The 18,292-nt window shown below is 44.6% G+C and overlaps 1 protein-coding gene across 2 annotated transcripts; it reads right to left on the bottom strand.

Moving 5' to 3' along the window:
* Positions 1–331: 331 nt before the first annotated feature.
* On the bottom strand, positions 332–16,805 carry stil (STIL centriolar assembly protein). Of its 2 annotated transcripts, none has more exons than XM_026343038.1 (16): positions 16,422–16,805; positions 13,883–13,990; positions 13,542–13,657; positions 12,846–13,027; positions 11,908–12,155; positions 11,739–11,822; positions 10,900–10,986; positions 8,731–8,884; positions 8,487–8,587; positions 8,129–8,237; positions 6,628–7,572; positions 6,265–6,361; positions 5,944–6,157; positions 5,555–5,645; positions 2,354–2,637; positions 332–930 (listed from the first exon to the last, which is right to left on the bottom strand). In XM_026343038.1, exons 1-16 carry the CDS (start codon positions 16,499–16,501, stop codon positions 357–359), a joined length of 3,474 nt encoding a protein of 1,157 aa, XP_026198823.1. In that variant the 5' UTR covers positions 16,502–16,805; the 3' UTR covers positions 332–356. The 2 variants fall into 2 exon arrangements, with proteins under 2 accessions (XP_026198823.1, XP_026198830.1); XM_026343045.1 differs by having other exon boundaries at positions 13,883–13,951.
* Between the last annotated feature and the right edge of the window lie 1,487 nt (positions 16,806–18,292).

Genomic DNA, 18,292 nt, shown 5'->3' with positions numbered 1-18,292 from the left:
TAAATCAGACCAGCGTTCTGTCTACCGAGCACCTAAGACACACCAGACTTTATTTAAAATGTAAAAGATTTTAAAATGTTCCAACAGCAGTTGGTTTTCTGGTTTCACAGATGTTTCACACCACTTTCTTTGGCAGAGTAACTATGGGAGGTTTCCAGTAAATCCAGAATGACCTGAAGGAGTCAGTCTTTCAACACTAAGCATTTGAGCCCCACCAGACTCAATGTAAAACAAACAAGCTCTGGGACGTCATCACGGCAGGTCGTTGTTTACTGTCAGGAAAGTTTCTTCAGCTGTTTCTGGATAAAGATGGAAGATCAAGTCAAACTGAACCAAACAGCAGGTTTTCTGTGGAGTTAAAAGAGTTTGGGCAGCTGTCTCAGGCGGCTCAGATCCAGGATGTTTCCCACTGATCCCTCCGTCGGGCGGCTGCTCGCCCGGATTAAAGACGTCTGTTTGCTGGAACAGTTCTCCTTGTCAGTGGGGGAGTTCGTTCTGGCGTCTCCAACTAGTAGCTGCATCTTTGGTCGCAGGTCTCTGATCAGCTGACTCTGTGGGAGGAGCTTCACATTTAGAGCTTCGGTGAGCGGCTGTCGACTCGAAGCCTCCTGAACTCTGACCTCCTCCTGCTCTTCTTCATCCTCACCGTCCTCCTCCTCGAACAGGCCATACCTCCTCATGTACTTCCTGGTGGCCAAAGACATGTTGCTAGGTGACAACAGGGAGTCACAGGAGGAGGTGATGGCAGGTCGGGGGGTGGATGCTCCCAGAGACAACCTGCTGAGCTGACTGTCGCTCAGGTAGCGCAAGGCGATGGCGTTGGCCTCCAGACTCAGATCCACGCTGCCTCCAGGAAACAGAGAGCTGACTGTTGGGTCAGAAACGCTCAGTCTGGACACGACCGCTGCCGGGTAGATGCTTGCCAGAGTGCTGGGGGGGGGGGGTGGGGGGAGAAACCAAACCAAGGGAACCGGTCAGAACATCTGGATTCAGGAGTAACTGAAACTTTACAGTTGATACTCCACTGAATCAAAGATTAAATAAAGTAGAGCCACAGGCCCGAAGTCACGTTCTGTGAAGGTGTTAAAGATCTTTTTTGTTTATTTGATTAATAAATTACTTTGTAAGGTCTTAAACCTTAAACACTGTAAAGTGACTTCTGTTGTGATCTGGCACCTTATAAATAAAATTGAATTGAAAATTAAATAATAAAAAAATAGTTATTATTATTACTTTTTCACTGTTACTGCAGTGAAAAACTGTTCCGATTCTGAAAAATGTATTTAACTTTAGAAACATCAAATTTGTAGATTTTGTTCCGTTTGTTTCTAATGATCCTTTTGTGCTTGTTTCTGTTTCCCTCTGCTGCTGTAAACATAAGAATTTGCTGGATAAATAATAAAAGTCCATCTAGTCTATCTATTCACTAATCTGACAAAATTCATTTGAACTGAAATATTTTTCAGAACTTCCACAGCAAAAATCTAAATAAGGTGATTTGACCTTTATACAGTTTGTAACAACAGGACCAGAGAAAGACAGAAGAATGGAATCTAACATATCAACGAAGAGTCCACAGTGATTGTTCCCACCAAGTCTGACAGAAACCTGGTACTGATCAGTGACGATCAGCTGAGCTTTATCGACCACACCTCCTCTGTCATCATCAACATCACAAAGATCAGACCCGACCTTTCCGACTGTACAACACAGCTCATTGTTCAGGCTCTGCTCATATCTGGTCCTGACTCCTGCAGTGTCTTACTGAAGGTGTCACCAGCTGCACCATCAAAGCTCCAGAGGAGGACTGATGTGGATCAGTAAAAAGGACACGTTACACCACTGGCCTCATGGAGCTGCTGCATCAGGGTCAAAGTCCGGACTCTGATCTACAGAGTGGTCGACTCGACTGAACTCCTTTATCCAGGGCTACAGTCCCTCACGCTGGTCTACAATCCCTCTCACTCACTGCTCTCTGCCATTGAACCACATCTTGTGGTCCCCTCACCTCTAAAAGATCCCAGGTTAAACTTTTGACCTCAGGGGTTCCACGATGGTGGAACAACCTCCCCACCTCTGTACACTAATCAGCCTCACTCTTAATTTAAAAAAAACTTGCTGAATACAGAACTCTTCCACAACTTTCTCTGCACTTAAATGTAAAAAAATAAATAACGTTTGTCTCCTTGACTTAGGTATTTTGCCTTGTACCTTACTTGTAAGTCCATTTGCATGAAGGCATCTCACTAATAACTGAACGTTCATGTCAGTCACAATGCGAGGGAACTGTCATTTCTCACAAATTTCAGTCTAAATGTTGTGATTTCTCACTCCTTTACTTCGTTTTCAGTACCTGGTGCTTTCCACAGTTCTGAGCCTGTCTCTGCCTGACTCTGTCAGAATGTCTTCATCCACATCAACTCCGAGCTGCCGCAGCTGCCGCAGGGTGGCACTCACAACCGGGTCTCCTACTGGACTCTGCTGCTTCCTCTTGGACAAGGAAGACAACTGAGAGGTCTGGGAGGTCTGAGAGGACTGGGAGCAGTCAGAAACCACACACAGACTACTCCTCTTGGACTTGTCAGCCTCCACTTCCTGTTTGCTGTCGGACTCCTGAAGACGACTGGTCAGCTGAGTCTAAAAAGCGAAGTGAACGAGTCATTAGATGTTGAAATATCAAATGTTTTGATTCCTACTGAGCAGAGCAAGAAACATTTTTATGCGGATGAAGCCATCTTGTACACTAGTTATCAACTAGTTATACTGGACTGCCTGCTGCCTAACACACAGCATGTAATCACCCATATGAGGATGGGTTCCCTGTTGAATCTGGTTCCTCTCAAGGTTTCTTCCTGTTGCCTTCTCAGGGAGTTTTCTTGCCACTGTCACCCTCGGCTTGCTCATCAGGGACAATCTGATTATTATGATTCATATACTTTCACTGTTCATATAAACTTTCATCATTTCTTTGCTTGTGTAAAACTGCTTTGCGACAATGACAATTGTTAGCGCTACAGAAATAAAATTGAATTGAACTAGCAGCGCTACTGCAAACTAACCAGCACGTCTCCAGATCTCAGGCTCCTTCTGGCATCCTGCAAACCTCCCTCACTTTGTTTGATTCTGAAATTTGTAAAAGGACAAGCACCAAACTAGGACAGGAGACCTACTGAATAAGTAAGGGTTGTTTGAAATTTGTTTGTTAGTTTCAGAGGTAGCAGAGTTTCTGTCATTTCTCTCCAGTCTGCTGATTTAGCCTGTTTGTCAGTCTGACTCAATAAGTGTTAAGAATAGTAGTTAGATAGTTTTGGTCTGTTGTTGGTGGTAGTTTCAGCTTAGCAATCACCAAGCATTCACACCTGTGACCTATCAAAATTAGTTTGGTTTCTACCAGGGGGCGGTTTCAGCCGTAGCCAATTAAGACCATAATTAAAGCACCTGTTTTGCTGGAGCGTCAGCCCTTGTGTTCAGCCCTCTTTGTGTGAAGACCGCTTTGGGTAAAGACGAGTCTACCTGCGCGAGTCCACCGAGCAACAACACTGCAAGATGCATGGTTTCCAACCTTTTTGCACTTTCTATCTCTTTTCTTCACTTTAACCCCCTTCCCTTTTGGAAAGCCTGTTCTCCTGTTTCTTTTCTTTCAATGTGTTTTCAGCAGATTCCAGTTCACCTCCGCAGACGCAGGACATGGCGTTTTCTGAAAGGACGATGCATTTCCCACCTGCGGCCCCTCACCCAGAACACCTCGCTACCGGAAGTCTTTTTCTCTTGCCCTGTGGAACTGCCAGTCGGCGGTGAACAACCTTCATTACAGCTTTTTCTACACGCTCAGCCCTTCAGCTGCTTGCACTTACGGAGACCTGGATTACTTCGCAAAACACGGCCACAACTGCACTGTGAATGACATCTCTGTCACTCCTCTGCATTTGTCGGATCACTTCTTCATTCAGCTCACAGTCTTCATCTCTAGACCGTCGCATTCTTCCACTGCATTGGAAACATTCCGCTGCAACCTCAGATCTCTCAGCCCGGAGCAGTTTTCTTCCCTGGTTTCTGCACCGCAGGTTCTATCCACCTCTAACACAGACGCAGCCACGGACAGGCTCTGCAATACTCTTTCATTCTGTCTGGATAGTCTCTGCCTGATATCTACTAGACCTGCTCGTCCTTCAGCTTCCAACTCGTGGCACACCGACCAGATCCGTGAACAACGCACGGTGCTCAGGAGTGCGGAGAGGAAGTGGCGCAAATCCAAGTCTCAACCTGCTCTAACTGATTATCAGGATTTGCTTCAATCTTTCTTTCACAGTGCCACTAGGGCAAAGACTGAATACTACCAGGACAAGCTCAGCACGCCAGACACCAGAAAGCTGTTCTCCACTTTCAAGTCTCTACTCTATCCACCTCAAATCGCCCGACCACCTGCTCTCCGATACCCTCCACTCTTCTTTAAGCTGTTGCACCAACACTAATACCAGCCATTACACAGATCATCAACACCTCTCTCACAACAGGCACCTTTCCCACCTTGTTCAAGAAGGCCCAGATTACTCCACTGTTGAAGAAGCCTTCTCTGGATCCCTCCCTTGGGGAGAACTACAGACCGGTCTCTCTTCTTTCATTCCTGGCCAAGACCCTGGAACGTGCAGCCTTCAATCAACTCTCTGACTTTCTTTCCCGCAACACTCTCTGTACCGCAGGGTACATTGGATCTGCGGTGATTGTCCCCGCTAAGACGGCCAGAAATCTGGACCAACCTTCACGGAACGAGGTTGTGTAGATATGACCTTCACAACATCAGAAAGATCAGACGCTACCTGACGGAGTACACGACCCAACTCATTGTACAGGCCTTGATCTTATGTCTTGACTACTGCAATGCTCTGCTGATGGGGTTACCGGCATCCACAGCCAAACCCCTGCAGATGATCCAAAATGCAGCAGCACGCCTCATTTTCAATCAACCAAAAAGGCCTCATGTCACACCGCTTTTCAGATTTTTGCATTGGCTTCCTGTGGCTGCAAGGATCAAGTTCAAAGCTCTGTCTCTTCCCTACAGAGTTGTTAACTCCACAGCTCCATCTTATCTCAATTCAACGATTCAGGTCTACATCCCCTCGCGTCCACTGCGCTCAACCAGGGAACGCCGTCTAGTGGCACCAGCACCACACAGTCAACACCAAGCAAAACTGTTCAGCTCAGTGATCCCACAATGGATGAATAAGCTGCAGAACTCTGCACGCTAGGTAAAAGTGTCTGACGAAATGTAAATGTGCATTTGACAAGAAAACTGCTGAACCCAACCCAACACATAACTGATACTGTCCGCATTATCAGCACTACTGTTTTCATTTGTTCACTGGACTCATCACACAAAAGAAATCTCAGTATGCTTCCTATCTAAATAAAGATTAAGTAAGAGTTGTATAAGGCTGTATCTAGTTGTCTTTGCAATCTATCTCACTTAATGTAAGTTGCTTTGGATAAAAGCGTCTGGCCAATGGCCTAAATTTAAATGTCGCATTTAGTGACATGTTTAGTGAACTTGTTTTACCATAAGGTTGTGGTAGAAGCTCTGCTGATCGTCTGCAGGTCTGTACATGCTCACACTTTCTCCCAGAACTGGACTCTGCAGACCGCTGACGCTGAACAAAAACACAAAGTCAAAAGTCAGATTCAGGTCTTAATCACAAGCCTTAAATAGAAATGCAACCACACACAGTAATGTCGCTGTAAGGCCAGAAAGGGGGCTCCTCTGCAGAACATGAATGTAAAATTTAGTAAGTAAACAGATAATCCAGACTCATAATCTGAACAGTTTATCATGAGTCCAAGTGGACATTGTGCCACATTTGAAGGCACTCAAAGGTGATGTCTCCTTTATGACATTGGGACTACAGACAACCTGAACATCACAAGGTATTTCTAAATCTGTCGTCTCACCTGTGCTGCCTGGAGGGGGAACAGAGAGACACCTGACCTGGGACACCATCATCCTCAGCTTCACCCAAAGGTTTAATGATGGACAGGTCACGTGAGGAGGAGGATTGGCTAGGAGAGAAAGAGGGGCAGGGTGTGGGTGAAGAGGAGGGAAAAGGAGCCTGTGTTTCCTCAAGGGCGAGCAGCTGGTCTGAGTGCCCCCACAACAGACTGGCTCCTGAAAACAGCACAGTAAGGACATAAACATAGTGAGCGGTACAATGCTGTGAGCACATACACCTGTCCCAACAGAGACCTTTAAACACCTGTCCTGACCAGTCTCACCTGTCCCCACAGCAATGCTGGCTGTGCTCCTAGTCGTCTGAGGGTCTTGCTGACTGGAGGACTGAAGCTTCATCTGAGCCTCCAGCAGCATCTGCACCTACAGACAGACAGAACACAGACAGCTCATCTTTACTGAGCTGAACTGAAGAGGCTGTGAAAGAGAAACCAAACACGTCTGTTCCTCTAGAAACTGAATCAGAAAAGGTGATAAAAGGTGAACAGGAGTTAAACTGTAAAATCTGTCTGATCCTTTTCATTTGTTGACTTTCTTCTCAGAAGATTCTGAATTAATTATTGTAAATTTATATTGAGACACTAAAACAATGTTGTACTTTCAACACAAGCATTGGAGTTTCCCTTTACCTGAGCCTGCAGGAGGCGAAGCTGTTGATCCTGGTGGAGGAGAAGCTGGTAGGTGTCCGACTGTACAGGTCCCTGCCCCTGATTGCAGCACGGATTCACACAGGAGGGACGTGTGAGCCAGGAGGGAGATTTAGGGTCTGGTGGATGGGATGGGTCAGGGGAGGGGGAGTCACCACACCACGGGAGAGGAGGATGGGTGCGTGGAGAAGAAGCAGGGAGGAGAAGCGTGGAGGGAGGAGCAGAGTAATGGGAGGAGGGAGAAGGAGTGTGGTGGTGGATGGACAGAGGAGAAGAAGGCGTATGGGAGAGCGGAGGGGTGGGCTGGCTAAAAGATGGAGGAGTAGGCTGGTGGGTGGAGGAAGGACCAGCAGGTTCATGGGAGAGCATAGTAGTACAATGGTTGGAGGAAAGAGGAGCAGTAGTTAGATGGTTTCTGAAAGGAGGAAAAGTGTGGTTCTGTGAGGGAGGAGGAGCAGCTGGATGGAGGCTGGAAGGTGGAGGGGCAGCTGGATGGAGGACAGAAGGTGGAGGAGCTGCAGGATGGAGGACAGAAGGTGGAGGAGCTGCAGGATGGAGGACAGAAGGTGGAGGAGCTGCAGGATGGAGGACAGAAGGTGGAGGAGCAGCTGGATGGAGATTGGAAGGTGGAGGAGCAGTAGCAGCCTGGAGTCTTGGAGAAGAAAAGATGGGGGTACAGTCATAGGTGTGGGTGGAGCAGCAGCTGCAGGGCTGCTGCAGGTTGGAGTTGGGGGTGCTGTGGAGATGGTGAAGAGGATGATAAGGAGCAGTAGGTGTGGGAGCCGAGGAGGTAGTTGTGGTGATTTTTCCAGTCGAAGGAGCAGGAGGTGGAGCTCTGTGGGTGGAGGCGGGAGGTTGGAGATTGGTGATGAAGCTGCTGTCGATGAGCAGAGAAAGTTCAGGAACAGATGGTTGAACTCTGCGAGTCTGAAACAACAAGTTAAACTTTATGATCCGAGTTTCACTCACATCAGACGGATGTAATTTATTAATAAATATTGTCGTCATGTGATTGTAATAGTGTGCATTATTATTATCACCTTTATTATTATTAATAATAATAATATTGTTATTAATATGATTATTACTAATATGGATATTATTATTATTAATAATGTTATTATTGTTATTAATAATATGGATATTATTATTATTATTGTTGTTATTAATGTTATTATTGTTATTAATATGATTATTACTAATATGGATATTATTATTATTATTATTATTATTATCACCAGCTGAAGCTTCTTGTCAACGCGTTTTCATTCCACCATAACTGAAGATGATTCATTCATTTGTCTTTCTCTTTGACTTCTACACCAGTTTTTGGTGCTCGTAGTGATTTCAACATCACCTGATGGGTCTCTGGAAACCATCCCAGCAGGGCTCCGTGTGTCCTCTGACAACATGAGGACCTGTGACTGTGGCACCGTCAGCAGACCGAGTCATTCAAAACTAGAACACTCAACCCGTGACTGACCTGTTGAGCAGGGGCGTGTGGACTCGGGGACGGTCGTGGAGAAAGGTCCTCATCCTCAACTCCAGAGTCCTGATCACTGACTGACAGGCTAGCAGCTGGTGGGGGGGTCCTGAGGACGAAAACAGATTAACTGTAATTTCTGCTGAGACTCGTTTAGTCTGTAAGAGGCAGCTCAGACATTAATTCTTAATGTGTTTGTTCGGGGCTGGACTGATCTAGAGATTTCAAACCAGTTGATGAATCAGCTGGTACCAAACCTATGATTTGATGGAGGCGCCTTATGTTCACATATACACAACCGCATGTGGTCAGAATTCTGGACCAGCACCGCTCAGTTGGAAAAGGTTAAACACGGTACCTGTTGAACGAGGTCTGAGCCTTGGTGAAGACCTCCATCTGTCTGCTGTGACTGTCTGAACCAAGCTCACACTGCAGAGTCTGACCGTCCACTGACGCCACCTGTTGGCCAAACACCTCATCATCAGAAAACCTTCATCAATGATAAACTTATCACTGAGCTACGTTAACAGACTTCCTGACAGAACTTTTGATGACACAGATGGAAAAATGTCACTAATTATTTATCACTGTGTGATGATGACCTGATGGAGTGTGACAGACTGGAGAGCAGTCAGCAGTTGATAGTTCAGCTGTGCTGCTGGTCCTGGTCTGAGTCCTTGACACTGGAAGAACTGAGGAGCTCTGTGGGTCGAACCGAACAGAACGAGGAGGAAATAGCCGCTCTCTGATAGAACTCTGAAACACAGCAGACACAACAACAGAGGAAACATGGTAGTATTCAGGTGGCATCGTCTGAACTGAAAAACCCAGTGACATCATCAGGAGCTTTCAGCCTGAAGTACTGTATGTCGGTGAAGATTCTCAGTGGTCCAGGTGAAGTTATCTGGAAGTTGAGTCATGGTAACTGGACTTCCTTCTTGTCTTGTCTGCAAGAAGGAAGTCCAGTTGCCATGACTCAACTTCAAGATTTCAGCCTGAAGCAGAAACGTATTTTAATGTAGAACAGGGGCATTCAACTAAAATTTAAAGAGGTCCACAAAATTACACAAATTTTTTTGGAAGCAAAGGTTTTAATGTCTAACTATTTACTGTGATATATTATCAAGTAGCCTGGATATACGGTAATCAATACTTGACTGTCAAATCAAATTAATTCAGTACAATTCAAAAACCTTTTTACAAATTTACTGTTATGTAACATCGAACTGAGCTTGTGGCTCAGGATCCTGGTGGACTGGTCATACTAGGCTCTGAGACTAGCAACTTTGTCGTCTGCATCTCTCCCTCTCTCCCCTCTCTTTCGTCTCCCTCTCTCCCCTCCGTCGTCTGTACCTCTCCCTCTCCCTCGTCTGTACCTCTCCTCTCCCTCGTCTGTACCTCTCCCTCGTCTGTACCTCTCCCTCGTCTGTACCTCTCCCTCGTCTGTACCTCTCCCTCGTCTGTACCTCTCCCTCGTCTGTACCTCTCCCTCGTCTGTACCTCTCCCTCGTCTGTACCTCTCCCTCTCCCTCGTCTGTACCTCTCCTCTCCCTCGTCTGTACCTCTCCCTCTCCCTCGTCTGTACCTCTCCTATCCCTCGTCTGTACCTCTCCCTCTCCCTCGTCTGTACCTCTCCCTCTCCCTCGTCTGTACCTCTCCCTCTCCCTCGTCTGTACCTCTCCCTCTCCCTCGTCTGTACCTCTCCCTCTCCCTCGTCTGTATCTCTCCCTCGTCTGTACCTCTCCCTCGTCTGTACCTCTCCCTCGTCTGTACCTCTCCCTCGTCTGTATCTCTCTCTCGTCTGTATCTCTCTCTCGTCTGTACCTCTCCCTCTCCCTCGTCTGTACCTCTCCCTCTCCCTCGTCTGTACCTCTCCCTCTCCCTCGTCTGTACCTCTCCCTCGTCTGTACCTCTCCCTCTCCCTCGTCTGTACCTCTCCCTCTCCCTCGTCTGTACCTCTCCCTCTCCCTCGTCTGTACCTCTCCCTCTCCCTCGTCTGTACCTCTCCCTCTCCCTCGTCTGTACCTCTCCCTCTCCCTCGTCTGTACCTCTCCCTCTCCCTCGTCTGTACCTCTCCCTCTCCCTCGTCTGTACCTCTCCCTCTCCCTCGTCTGTACCTCTCCCTCTCCCTCGTCTGTACCTCTCCCTCTCCCTCGTCTGTATCTCTCTCTCGTCTGTATCTCTCTCTCGTCTGTATCTCTCTCTCGTCTGTATCTCTCTCTCGTCTGTATCTCTCTCTCGTCTGTATCTCTCTCTCGTCTGTATCTCTCTCTCGTCTGTATCTCTCTCCTCTGTTATCACCGTCTTTCTTTATAAATTCCTTTCCAACCTCAAACTTTCTCTCATCTACCGTTGAGTCGCTAATTTTACCGCCTGTGATCCACAGAATTGATTGGCTAAGTGAAGTCACGTGGGATTGCTTAACTCGCATTCAATTGGCCCATGCGTTCTCGCGTCCACTAAATACTTAACGTAAAGATCACCGTGCCAGTTAAAATTAAGGTGCCCCGCTAGATTTTGAATCAAAACGTTCGGTTTGGTCTGTAGCTGCGCGTCAGTATGGGACAGCTTCTGGGTTCGCATCCGGACCGCAGTCTGCCTGATAGTGACCACTGATGTATAAAATGAGAGATGAGACAATCTGGACATGATTCACATTCATGTCCACAAACTACAATCTGAAAATTGATGAAGTGCCTCTTTAACAGAATATCTTCATGTCTTTCTGGAGGATGTTTAGATCTCCTATCACCAGCAGCGGCATCACTCACCTGTCCTGGAGGGAAGAGCTGAACAGGAACCTCAGACACCAGGCCCAAACCTGAGGGTTGTAGACGTGTGTGACTCCACTCAGCCAGCTGTAAAAATAAAATAATTTACTATGAAGAAAGGCACAGCAAAGAGTGTGTTTATGTGGGCCTTTGCTGATTTATATAAACGATTGAGTTGTTTTTTACAACCCGTTTCAAAATTGTTGAGATGCTGTAAAAGTTGATGTAAAGTGACAACTAACGAGGTTGATTGTCAAAAGGCGAGAAGCAGAATTGGATTTAAAAAGAGTTTCAGAGAAGCTGAGTCAGAGGTGTGAGCTTCAGCACTCTGTTAAAGACTGTGTGGGCAAACAATTTAACGATTTAACAATGACTTTTCTCATAATATTGTTAAAAGATTCTAAGAATCTGGAGAAGTCATTGCACATGAGGGACAAGGCCCAAATACTTCTTTTCAGTGCAGGTCAAACTGCGATATCCTGCAATACTTAAGGCAGGCTGAAAGTATTAAATATAACATTTTAAGAAAACTGTTATAGTATAAAGAACCCCCCACCATATGCAGAAACATTTGTAAAACAGCTGTATCTGTTTAGTTTGAACACAAAATAAACCGCTGTCTGCAATTAAACTAGTAAATCCTCTGAATTGAGCTGCACTGGACCCGGAACACATACTTGATGATGAAACAACAACAACAACAACAACAACAACAACAACAACAACAACAACAACAACAACAACAACAACAACAACTATCTTGTCTGTAAAGAGATTTCTTTGTTAGGCTTCTGGCTGATTGTTAATTAATGAAACAACACAGAAAATATCTGGCTTACAGCCCGACCAGTGGCAGGGTGGAGGCCTTGGGATCAGACTCCAGCAACAGGAGCAGCTTCCTGGTCTGGTCCATGGTCAGAAACCTGGAAAAACAAACAGCAGTTGAAACCTGACCGGGCTCCATTAGAAGGATCCTGACGTCTTGTGCTGAAGGTCACACGTTCTCACCCTCTCTGCTGGGTGGAGCTGGGATGCAGCGGACGGTTGATATTAGTCAGGCTCCTCAGCAGAGCCGTGGGGATGATGGGAATGGCTCGAACTGGCTGAACGTCCACACTGATGGATGGACAGATGGCCGACCAGCTGAGACAGAACGCTGCTGCGTCAGACTGCTGAGAGCAGACGAGATGACCTCTGACCTTTAACAGCTGAGACAGATCCAGGGTCTGTCTGCTGCTCACAAACTGCTGCAATACCTGAGACACAGAGATTCAGTCAGCTATCATTTACTGTAAAACAAAAAACATCCAGCTCCAGACCCATTCTACACAGGTGTGTAAAAGAGCAGAGCGACAGGATAAACACTGAAGTTATTAAGAGACGTCCTGAGCCAACTGTAAGAATCGAATGACATTAATAATTAAAGACTAATCTCCTCCTCCTGCTACTGACAGCTTGTTATTTTCGCAACCTGCCATGTGTTCTGTCCCACGTCTTATCACAAATCCATGACTGTAATCATAACATCTTAAACATGACACAATAACTGAGCCTGAATCGCGACATGAATGTGTGAGAGCAGCAAAAAAACCTGCCAAACAGTATCTCACTTGCGACACCAGTGTACTTTCTATTTCTGATATGTCACACTGGACGTCACGTATGTTCTACTGGGATCCCAGCGGCTGTGTAAGAAGAAACTAATGTGTGTTCTGCTGCTTTGTTTGATTTAGTGCAAATAAAGCTTCATGATGAAGGCTAGACTTCACTGGGGTTCATCTGGGCCTCGGCCAGGTCAGGTCCACATAGCAGTCAGAGCAGATAGGGCGTTTATTTTCAAAAGCCACGGAGGTAGCGCAAAAACTGTAACCAACAGCTGTTTCAGAACACAAATGTGCAGCTCAAGCTCAACACACTGACCTCTGACCCACAGGTGTCAAACTTGCCTTGAAGTGGTGATGGAGCTCAGCCTCTGATTGGACGAAAGAGTCTGACACAGACTCAGACTGAGAGGAGAACAAACAGGGAACAAGGACGTCTCCAGGAAGCAGAGCAGAGGGAACTCTGCCTGTGGTCTGCTCACGACCCAGATCAAACCGGTCCAGAGTTATAGTGACCCCCTCCTCATCTGGTCCACAGCAAGAGAGAGACACAGAGGACAGGACTTCATATCACGGTCTCAGAATTTAACTTTAAGATAATTTCAATACACCATTTAATAGTTTTCACAGACATAAGGAAACCTACAACTTTTTATAGTGTGAATTTATGATGTTTATATCACTTTGACGGGACATCCCAGCTGTGTACAATAGACACTATTAGTGTCAGGTAAGTGTTACATGAAGTGTACATGTGAACACTTACCTGATACCAATAAGGTGTTTCCCAGAATAAAAAAAAAAACTAACAAAAAAAAAAAAAATAATAATAATAAAAAAAATAAAAAACTGAGGCTGGCTGTGTGTTTCTGGGCAGATTGAAATGAACTCCCTCTTTTCAGTTAAAACAAACTCCTCTCACTTTATACCTAAAGTTACATCATTTCTAAGTTTGTACATTTTAGACCTACAGTGTGATTAAAACAAATATCAGTGGCCATTTTTGTTAAGGGCTGAGGATAGACACAGGTGAAGTCTCACCTGAGTCGACAGACACTGATCCCAAAAAGAAAGCATGGAGGTGTGGTTTGTTGCTGTGACGGACATGACGCTGAGCCAGACGCAGAGTTTTCTCCAGCAGCACCAACCGAGGCTTCCTAAAGAGACACACAGTCTCCTTTACCAGAGTCTTAAAACCCCCACCTGAAGTTAGTGTGACGACCTCAGAGGTCTGTTTGCCCTCTGTGGGACATTATCCATGTGAACACCTGAGGTCAATACAGTGACTATTTTCAAGACACTGAACACAACAGATGCTATCTCTATAGTTAAACCACAATCACATCTCCTTCCTATGAACTGGTCAGCAGGCGTCTGCTTACCTGTGAGAGCCAAGGTGCAGGCGCAGCTTCTCTCCTGCTGGGCTGCCGTCCCACAGAGCTGATCTGGATCTGGGGAAACTCAGCGGAGTGAGATAGTTCACAGAGGTTCTATACAACAGAAAATATAATGTGGTAATAATTAACAAGTCTTACTTCTCATCAGTATGTGTCGGTCTTGTATTATCAGCAATATAAGCAACAGAACAAGAGTAGCAGGCAGTATGTGTGAAAGTCAAAATTACCATGTAGCTATCCCCACCACTTTGACATCATTTATGTGGCAGCATTTTTGTTACCCAGTGGAAACAAACAGCAACAAAATGGCAGACATGAACAATATATAAGCACTTTGAGAAAACAGTGGCCTACGTTGCAGCTACCACACCAGTAAGATCAACAACTCCTCTCAGACATTAAGTGTCATGGCAAATGCTTGCTTTAACTACAGTTACTGTGCATAGGTCTCAACTGCCGCCAGAAAACTAGGCTGGACTGTATATTTGTAATCCTCTTTTAACTCAGAAGAAAAATATGGTCAGTTTCTGTTTGTAGTTTGAGTATTGAGAGAGTACCACCTTGATTATTGTTGCACATATTCTGTGTAGTGAAGGAAATAAGACTAAGAAAAACGTTTACATTTTGTCATTTATCAGACGCTTTTATCCAAAGCGACTTAAAAATTAGGTTTAAGGCCAAAGCAGGGTAAGTGTCAGGAGGTCTTGCCCAAGGACCCCTACTGGAGCTAGGCCACAGTCGGGATTCAAACCCTGGTCTCCTGCATAGAGGGAACGTGTTCATGTTATTTATTCCGTTTTGTGTTTCTATGTTCAGTTTGTGGAATGCAGTTCAGCCAGTAGGTCACACACAGCTTCAACTAGAGGTTGGAGGCTCATGAACAGTTATAAGATCTAAAAGTCCTAAAAGTAAAATCTTAAAAAAAAAATCTTTCTAAAACCTTTTACAGTTTGCATATGGATGTTTATATTTAGTTTTCTGTCATCTAACCTATTAATAAACTGATCTATAAATGTGTCAGAAATCCTAAAATTGTCTGTCACACTTTCATAAAGCCACAGGTGATATCAGGAAATTGCTTTTTGTACATGTCCTGGAAAAGAAAAAAATGAATGTCTTCTGTTGTATCAGTATTCGTATGTTTCTTTATGTTGTTCTCTGTGTTACCACAGAGATGTGATCATATTTCTCCTAAATTAGCTCCCTGTAAAACACTTCTCACATATAAAAGACTTAATAATCAGTCTCCATTTCATTTTATCTTTAAGACCTCATAGTTCAATATTTTCACAGCAGAACTCTCCGTTCTCAGACTGCAAGTTCACTTGTGGAGTTTCCAGATGTAGAATCGGAGGCAGAGCCTTTAGCTATCAAGCTCCTCTCCTGTGGAACCAGCTCCCAGTTCAGGTTCTGGAGGCAGACACCCTCTCTACATTTAAGACTAGACTTCAAACTTTCCTTTTTTAATAAATCTTATAGTTAGAGATGGATCAGGTGACTCTGAACCATCTCTTAGTACTGGTCCTATAGGTTAGTCTGCTGGGGGACCTCTACTGATACACTGAGCTCCTCTCCTCTCTCCTTGATCCATTCAAATTCTACCATTTCATGTCATTAACTTTGTGTCTTCTCTCTCCTGTAGTTGTGTTTCCTCCTCTCTGTCTCCCTCTCTCTGTTCTCCTCTGCAGGTATCCTCGGCCTGGAGCTGTATATCTCCAGAGTCCAGTTACTGGTCCTACCAATCTGTCCAGTGTTTTTGCTGCTTGTTGTTTTTTGTTGACTGCTGTTCTCACCATCTCCTCTTTCCACCCACCCCAACCGGTCGAGGCAGATGGCCGCCCACCCAGAGCCTGGAGGTTTCTTCCTCTAAAAGGGTTTTTTTCTCTCCACTGTCTCCTGGTGCTGCCCAGTGGGGTTGTTGGACTTTCTATATAATTCTGTTTACAGTTATATTTTGCAAGGTTTGAAACCTTAAACACTGTAAAGTGCCTTTAGATGACTTCTGTTGTAATGGGCGCTATACAAAAACAAAACTGAATTATAGACGTGGCTTGGAATAAAAACAGCATTTAAAGCCCTGCATTGGAAACAATGAAGTAAAAGTACCAAGGTCTTTGCACCAAATTTTACTAATGTATAGATAAATGTGCTTCCTTCAGCTTGCTCATCAGGGACAATCTGATTATTATGATTCATACACATTCACTGTTCATGTAAACTTCCATAGTTTCTTTGGTTGTGTAAAGCTGCTTTGCGAGAATGTCAATTGTAAAAAGCGCTATACAAATAAAATCTAATTGAATCGAATTAATATTTATTAATATAATATTATTTATGCAGAACAGTATATGTGAATTACTGAATTATACTTATTGAAGCATTAATGTGTAAACATGAATTATGCATCACCCGTTAAAGGATTTCACCTTTGGATAAGTGTAATTAGTAACTTTACACCACTTCCCACAGGAGTCCAAGCACAGCATGTGTAATCATATTAAACCTGTGCTAAACATGAACTTACCGCCCTCTCACATTCTCTGGAGTAAAAACTTCTTCCAAAACTCCAGTCGGTAAAGCCTGGAGATTCACCGGGAAGCTCATCGCTACTGTTGCCGAACGAATGATGCCGTGATCGGTGACTTTAACGGAAAATACCGCCGCCCGTTCGGCCAAAGCTAGTTAGCCAGGTTAGCTAACGACTTGGGTGGCATCAGCTCCGTCTTTTAGCTCGGTTAGCTTAACAAACGGAAACAAACTGGGCCTCTAAGACATTAACCGATCGTTAATAAAATCACAGATTTTCTGGAGCGACTTTCCTGTAGTTTGCCGGTGAAATCTACCGCAAACAAGCTACAAAACATAAAAGTTCGCAGCAGTTTAATTGTGCCGCTGTTTCTGGACTCCACTGGCGGGGCAACTCAACCAGCCAATAGGAAGCGTATTCACACAGAGTCTGACCAATAGCGTTTCGTCCGTTTCTTCTTCTAGAGTTGTGTGCGGTAGATTTAAGAAACCGAAGCTCGACACCACCCCCAACCGGATACAGTGGCAGTAAGTAACTACAGTGTATTTAAGTACAACTTTGAGATATTTTTACTTTACGTGAGTATTTCCATTTAATATGTCTGTTTCTTATAGTCCACTGCAAGACTATAAGAACTTTCCCTCCATTCCATGTATCTGAGAGCTTTAGCTAATTTGCAGATGTATATTTTAGATAATAAATATCTTAAATATTATTAATATTTCCTCCTGTTACATTCTTTTCTGATGTGTAGCTGCAACATCTGCTTTTTTTCTTTCTACTAATGGAAGGTTCAGCTGGTGAATATTTATGATTTTTCAAAGTAAATGTTCAGACTGCTCAAGAATACCTGAAAAGAAGACCTGAATGTGACACCAATTTGTTTAATTGCTGTATAATTACAACACAAAATGTGAGTCAGTCGCCAACAGAGTGAGCAGTGGCCTGTTCCAGAAATGAGACATAACAAACCGTAACTGAACAAAATATCTCATTTTGAAAGTTGAACTTCTCAGAGCCAGATGTCTCCTACTTCACCATGACTCTTCTCACTGCAGGGTTTATATGGTAACCTCACTTGTAAACATACTGCACAATTTTCAAAAACAAAAAGTGGCAGATGTTTGTGGTGATTGGGCAGTTTGCCAGTTAACAACAGGTGAAACATTGGATTTGTTTCTCTGTGTTGAATTATTAATGTGTGAGCACCTGAATCACCTCCCAACATTCAAAGTAATTTCCTGAAAAGCAGCACGTAGAGGAATTATTTATTAGTGTCACCTGACACTGAGTCCAGCAGAGACACAAACCTGGAACTTGCCACTCACACTGTCCCCTGTCCACTTCCAGAGACACAAAAGTTTAGTCTCAGTCAGGTTTTGGGGTCTCTGCCCTGTAAATGGGGTCAGGACCCTTTTACATGTATATACACAATGAGCATGTCATGATCTGTCCATGGAGAAGGACCCATCCTTGTTGATGTTCTGCTGTAGGTTTCAAATTATGATAAATTTATAGTGTATGAACAGAACATGTATCACAGTGAGCTTTATAACTATATTTATTGTTTTCTCCACACGGTGTTGAAGAAGAAACAATATGACACAAACAGGGACAACTTCGACTAGTCACACAGTTTCTGAAAGCTGAGGCAGAGCTGAAGGAGTACTCAAATATATACTGAATGGGTAGTATAATAAGTTACTTAATATGCAGTTTGTAGTTGTGTACAGTGTTTATTTGTATGGAGCAGACCTGTAGCTTATCTTTGGGGGCCGAGGGGTCTGGAAATGGCCAGATTATGACACAGCAAGGCCACTGGATACAGACAGGTAAAAGACCCCCTCCCACATTAAAAGACACCTGCA

Source organism: Anabas testudineus, chromosome 4 (genome assembly GCF_900324465.2).
Source record: "Anabas testudineus chromosome 4, fAnaTes1.2, whole genome shotgun sequence".
Taxonomy (NCBI): domain Eukaryota; kingdom Metazoa; phylum Chordata; class Actinopteri; order Anabantiformes; family Anabantidae; genus Anabas; species Anabas testudineus.
Note: the sequence above shows the minus strand (reverse complement) of the source record. Positions and strands in the feature narration are given on the sequence as shown.

Excerpts from the sequence above, each read along its gene's own strand:
- stil (XM_026343038.1), bottom strand. The coding sequence starts at position 16,501 with ATGAGCTTCCCGGTGAATCTCCAGGCTTTACCGACTGGAGTTTTGGAA. Across the intron at positions 10,987-11,738 it reads ACCCTGCCACTGGTCGGGCT|CTGGCTGAGTGGAGTCACAC; the intron begins GTAAGCCAGATA and ends TTATTTTTACAG. Across the intron at positions 2,638-5,554 it reads GCTTCTACCACAACCTTATG|ACTCAGCTGACCAGTCGTCT; the intron begins GTAAAACAAGTT and ends TTCGCTTTTTAG.